At 35.5% G+C, this 6,341-nt stretch overlaps 1 protein-coding gene across 2 annotated transcripts in view; it reads left to right on the top strand.

Moving 5' to 3' along the window:
- Positions 1–27: 27 nt before the first annotated feature.
- Pus7l (pseudouridine synthase 7 like) overlaps positions 28–6,341 on the top strand; it is a 38,139-nt gene continuing 31,825 nt past the window's right edge. For both annotated transcript variants that reach the window (XM_046435944.2, XM_046435943.2), the window contains exons 1-2: positions 28–173; positions 3,243–4,165. In XM_046435944.2, the coding sequence (XP_046291900.1) occupies positions 3,259–4,165 (907 nt within the window). In that variant the 5' untranslated portion in view covers positions 28–173; positions 3,243–3,258. The remainder of the gene's footprint in view (positions 174–3,242; positions 4,166–6,341) is intronic.

Raw genomic sequence — 6,341 nt, 5'->3', positions numbered from 1 at the left:
AAGGTCGATTCTTTAAGGGTGAGCCTGTCCCTTTAAATATGCCTCCGTCGGAGGCTGAAAAATCAAAAGCTTCCGGACATGCGCAGAGCGTGCAGGGGAACGCCTTCTTCTGGACTTAACACCGGTGCGAGATTTTGGCGCCACGTGGGGATCGTGTTTGTGTTCATGATCAGGTCGGGATTGAGGAGTCCTACTTTTTATCCTCAAGAGAAGGGTGACGTGGGCCAGGGTCGCACCTTGTAGGGGGGGGGGCAGGGGTGGGCGAAAAACAAGTAGAGCTGCTGTCAGTGCTGGAGAGTGTTTGGATGTGAAGGCTTTGCCGCTCGAGGCTGTAGTTCTGTGGAGGGGTGGCTTCGGTAGGAGTTTCACAGGCCTGGGCGATTGGTGAAAGAGGATGAAGGACAAGGAGCTACCTTTCTCTGTTTCTAACACCGTCGCAGTATCCCTCTTCAACCAGCAGTTCCTCAACCACTGCCAGCCAACTGCCCTCAGCGCCCCACTCTTCCCTCATCAGCAGACTTCTGCCTGGGAACACTGCCCTTAATGGGCGCCCTTTCCACCCTCAAGGTCCCCTCAAGTTTTTTCCACCTATTTCATTAGTTTAGAAGTCTTTCATATCTTTTTCCTTTTCGTGGGGAAAGAAATGATGATCATCTTCCGGGGCCAATTCCTCCAGCTGAACCCCTTGTTTTTCTTTCCCAACTCTTACTCCATCAGATGCATCCTGCTCAGTTTCCTCAAAGTCGTCTTAGAAAAATGTCCTTTTGGATTGTGTTCCTTTTCTACTCGAATATCTCCAGTGGTCATCTAGTGACGTGCAATCGATTCTAAATCTTTGACAGACCATTCAATGTCCTTCATACTCTGGCCTTAATCCAGCTTTTTTTCCCCAAAATTCTGTCAAAGTTTGACCTCCCACCTCTAAGTGCTCTGTATCTGGACCATTTTTCTCTAACATATTGCATATTTTGTTTGCACGTTACTTATGCCTCTGCCATGTTTCTATCTCTTGAATTATTTCAAAGACTTATGTCTGCTTCTTATATTGTGTCTTTCCCGATTATCCTAGGCAAAAGTCACCTTTTCTTCCTTTTCATTCTTAAAGCTCTTATTTTGTTTTAGGTGTTTCATTCAACAATCAGTATTGATTATAGACTTACTGTGTGCTTGATGCTATTCTAAACACGGGTTAATCAGTGCATAATGCAGAGTTCCTTTTCATATGGAGTTGATATTAGGTTTGGGGACATAGACAGTAAATAATAAAGAGAAACATTAGCTAGACATGCTATGGAGAAAATTAAATAGGATTTTGTGGAAGAGAATGACTTGCATATTCCTATGGATTATTGGTCAGGATAAACCTCTCAGAATGTGAATCCTAAAAGATAGTTATATGAATAAGGACAAGTTTAAGTAGTAAAAACAGTTATGAAGATAGTGAAGAATGCCAGTGTAACTGGAATATAGTGGGTAATGGGGTAAAGGTACAAGATGAGTTTGGAGAATGAAGGCAAAATGTTTTTGAAAGCCAGTACAAATAATTTAAATTTTGTTATGAATGTAATAAGAGGGCTTTAAACAGAGTTGTGATATGATTTACCTTTTTAAACAACATTCTGGATACCTCATCGAGAAGGACTATAGTAGGCTGGATACATACGCAGGGATTAGAGTCCTTCACAAAGTCTTGAGAATTTGGGGGAGGAAGTATTTAAAGTAATGGTGATGAAAGGACAGTGAGAGTGATCAGGGAGTCATATCCTTACAGTTTGTGCAGAGTTTTTTTGGTGAGAAAGTCAAAGTTATGACCATAAGAAAGAATAACAAAAATAAAGTGAAAGTGGGAGCTTGAGAATGAAATTGAGGAAGCGAGAAACCAAGAAATTAAATGGATTATCCATATAGATGATCATGATGTAATGCTGGATAAGAATATTGTGAACCAGAAGTTATAAGTGAATAAAGATGAGTCATCAGGAGAGAGAGAGGATGGCAGTGGAGGATAATGCCTGATGGCATGATCTGCAAAGGAATTGGGAGTTTTAGAGGTAGGGGAAGAAATGATAGGGAAAGATCAGTGGGAAACAGAAAGTATAATCTCCAGGTCCTCAACTAGATGAGTGTAGGAAAAAAACAAACAAAAACAACAACAACAAAAACCACTTTACTTGAGAGGACTATTGAAGAAGGAACCTGGGGAAATAGCCAGGTTTTAATAAGGGCAAGAAATAGAAGAGACTGTGTAGGAAACTAAAGAATTAAGGAAAATGTATATCTCCATTTACATTTTCTAGGAAATTAGGATATAGAGAATTTGCTGTGATTTCTGCATAGCACAATGGAAAGGATTGAGAAGGGAAGTGGTTTGCTCAGTTGGTCCAGTTTAGTACAGTATATTTTAGAAATGAGACGAAAGTCCAGATGATGATAAATTATCTGGATAATATGAATAACACAAACTGAGTATTGAGGCCCCCTGGACAATTTATCTTTCCAACAGCTCCATGAGTTATGGTAGCAGTGGATTTTATGCCTACTGAGTGAAGGTGTTCTCAGAGAACTATTCTCTTGTCTACTGCTTCAAAACAACAACAACAACAACAAAAAACCCTCTAAGGGTTTCTTGTCTATGATGCCAAGGGTAGGATTACAGTTTTTCTCTGAATCAACCTCACATTTTTATATCAATATTAATTGGGGGCTTTAGGGAAGGCTTAAAGTCTAGGACTAACCTAGACCTTCCATGAAATGTAAACTCATAGTAAGTTGGCATTTAGAACTTTGTTAAGCTATCAATTTTGACCTTTTTTTTTTTTTTTTTGATCTTGTCCCCTCTCCTATTTTAACTTCTAATATATAAAATCTAGCTGTTATTTCTCTGGAATTAGTTGCAAGTTTTAGGCTCCAGAGGTGGGACTGGACAAATCATTGTACTTGTCTTTTCTTTGTGGACCTACAGATATATTTTTTTTTTTTTTGGTAAGCTTGAAATTGATCCTTTTTAATTCTGGATAGTAGGCAGAAGACTAAAATGAATGAAAATCAATTTATAAATCACTAATTGTGCCAAAAATGGGTCAAATACACATGATTTATAGTCATAAATTGTTAATGTCATCTAAGGGGACTCAGGATTGAAAGGAACACAGATCTATGTACATCTTGCAAACCTTTTCCCTTTTTTGTTAGCCACAACTTCTCTTTCTGATTAACTAATTGTCTTTTTGTTTCTTTTGTAGGCGTTATTATTGAAGAATGGAAGAGGATACACATTATAGAATCAGGTTTAGTTCTTTGTGTTTCATCAATGAGCATGTTGGATTTCAGGGTACTATAAAAAGCTCACCAGGTGACTTTATTGTTATTGAGATTGATGAACAAGGACAGTTAGTTAATAAAGCCATTGATGAACCAATTAATGCAGTTAGTAAAATACCTGAGCTGAATAGTTTTGCCAAAAAGCCAAAATTAGATCTTCAAAATTTGTCCTTTGAAGATGGAAGTTACCAAGAACTTAATACTTTGTCTAGGTGCTCTGATGGTGACCAAAATCATCAATCTAATTCAGAAAAAGAAGATACCATCAGTGATAGGGCTTTCAACTGTGAAGAAGAAAATGATGATGTATTAAACTTCTTTTTAGATGAAAAAACAAATGAATTACTGAATCAGTTTGCCTGTGATGTAAAAGAGAAATGGAATTCAGAAACTGAGCTAATTGGGCCATCTCCTGAATTCTCATTAGGCAGGATCCTTGACAAAAACCAAAGGGCTATTTTACACAGTGCTATTAGGCAGAAATTTCCTTTCTTAATAACTGTAGGAAAAAACAGTGAAGTTGTTATAAAACCAAATCTTGAGTATAAAGAACTTTGCCATTTGGTATCTGAAGAAGAAGCACTTGACTTTTTTAAGTATTTGGATGCAAAGAAAGAAAATTCCAAATTTACCTTTAAACCTGATGCAAACAAAGACCACAGAAAAGCTGTCCACCATTTTGTCAATAAGAAGTTTGGAAACCTTGTGGAAACCAAATCTTTTCCTGAACAGACTTACAGTGCTTGTGATCCAAATGTAGTAATAACAGTAAGATTTCGGGAAAAAACAAAGCACAAGAAAAGATCTCTTCTTGAATGCCAGGAAAGAAAAGTGATATATACAGGTAACTAAATAAAAAAATCATGTCTTGGATAAGCTTACTTAAATTTAAAATTATGTGGAAGCTGAATACCTTCAATGAATTGAATAGACATGGCTAGAGAGATTCTGGGAAAAAATATATTGGTCTGTTACTTAAAGGAAGATGAATCCTTCCAAATTATATTAGTGTAAAAATTAGCCTGAAAACTTGGGTAATAAAGATGTTTATAGTTAACATAGTCTCAATTGTATCGTGTTGAAACCATTGTTTTGTGCTCAGAAAGTTTTATTGATTTCACATTTTGAACATCAATTAAAATTAAGTTTTTGGAGATAAGAAAAATTTGTTTGCTATGTTTGGAAAAGTTGAAAAGAACCCCCCATAACCCAAAACAATTAAACTTCCCTACCCATGGTAAAGACTCCTAAAACTGGGCTCTGTCAGTCTTCTCTAGGATGTGCTCAAATTTTGGCATGCATTTTAATCATCAGAAATTTTTGGTAAAATGAATTTTTGAGTCCCATTCCAATTTGTGATTCAGAAGGGTTGGAGGGGGACTTTACAAATCCTTCACTAATACTTTATCTATTGGTTTGGGGACTACGTTTTTAGAATCACTGTTTTAGGGGATGTATAGAATTCCTAGGACGGATGAAACTGATGAAATCTCACTGTACAATTCTAGCTGACAAAGTTTAATTGGTCTGTATCCTGTTCGAAGATTGGAAAGTATTTCATATGGTCATGTTTTACAAATTTACTTAGTGAATCATTTAAAAGAAGACCAGTAACCCAAGTTTGCATGGTTGAATGTGGCACAGAAACAGGATTATGTACCATGTACATACTTTGTGTTATAAATGAAAAAGAGTTTGGATTTTTGAGTTATGTGAGTATAACTTTTCATTATGACTCTAGTTCACAAAAATATTCATGAAATTTAAATATCTTTACGATTTAAGTTCCTTAAATGTGAAAATGGAAATAATATATAGGCAAATTATTTTAACAATGTATATCTTTTTTTTCCCCCTCCTCAGTATTGAGGATTGACCTCAGAGATGCTGTATCACTGAACTATATCCCCAGCCTTTCTGATTTTTTATTTTGCAACAGAGTCTTGCTAAGATGCCACTATGGTTGCCCTTAAATTTCAGAACCTCTTGTCTCAGCTTCCAAAAGCACTGTGATTACAGGTGTGCACTACCATGCCTGGCACAATTCATAACTTTTAAGTGTACTTTAAAAATGGGATAGTAGTAAAACCTTACAATAATATTCTCAGGATTAAATGAAACTCATGAAATTATTTAGTATATAATAATTACTTAAACGTTAGCATCTTTTTCTCTCTTGGTAATTTCTGTCTAGTTGTGTGACTTGACTTTCCCAAGATAAAGCTGCTCACATAGAATTTGACATATCAGGCGTGCAATAAATATTAGCAGATAAGTCTATTATGAAGGAAAAACAATATTAACTTTATATGTAGGGAGAAGAATTGCTGTTAAGTGATTTAAACAGCTCTAGGAATTCTTATTTTTAATACTAATTGAAATTCTAATAGTACTAATTTGAGTTAATGAGTCAAATGTGGAAACTTTTTATATTAATTTAAATAAATTTTGTAAAGCTATGAATGGTTGGAGGGATATATTAAAAGAAGAATTAATGGTTTGCCTGAGGATAATATGAAGGTGCTGGGATACCTACAAGCCCAAGAACAAAGAGAGAGACAAAGATAAGTTTTGCCTACTCCATATTTTTGCTTAGGCAATGCTTTATGAGAATCAAAAGGTAAAAATATTTAATAACTAGATCTATATAAAACCTGGATCCTTTTTAAAAAAAAATCCTTAAAAAATTTTTAATTGTGGTAAAACCATGTTAATTATTTTTAAGTGTATAGTTCAATGGTAAGGGCATTCACATTGTTGCACAAATATCACCACTATTTGTCTCCAGAATTTTGTCATCTTCCCAGGGTGACACTCCATACTTATTAAATGAAGGTTTGTGTTACTTAGCATAATGTGTTCAAGGTTCATCCATATTGAGGTATGTGTTAGATTTTCTTTCTTTTCTAAGGCTGAATAATATTCCATTATGTATATAACACATTTTGTTTGTTCATTCATTTGCCAATGGATAGGGTCATTTCCACTTTTGGACTATTGTGAATTATGCTGCTATGAAT

Source organism: Marmota monax, unplaced genomic scaffold, assembly GCF_021218885.2.
Source record: "Marmota monax isolate L192 unplaced genomic scaffold, Marmota_monax_Labrador192_F-V1.1 WCK01_AAM20220418_F8-fsc00012, whole genome shotgun sequence".
Taxonomy (NCBI): domain Eukaryota; kingdom Metazoa; phylum Chordata; class Mammalia; order Rodentia; family Sciuridae; genus Marmota; species Marmota monax.
The sequence above is the reverse complement of the archived record's forward strand: the minus strand, read 5'-3'. Positions and strand labels throughout refer to the sequence as shown.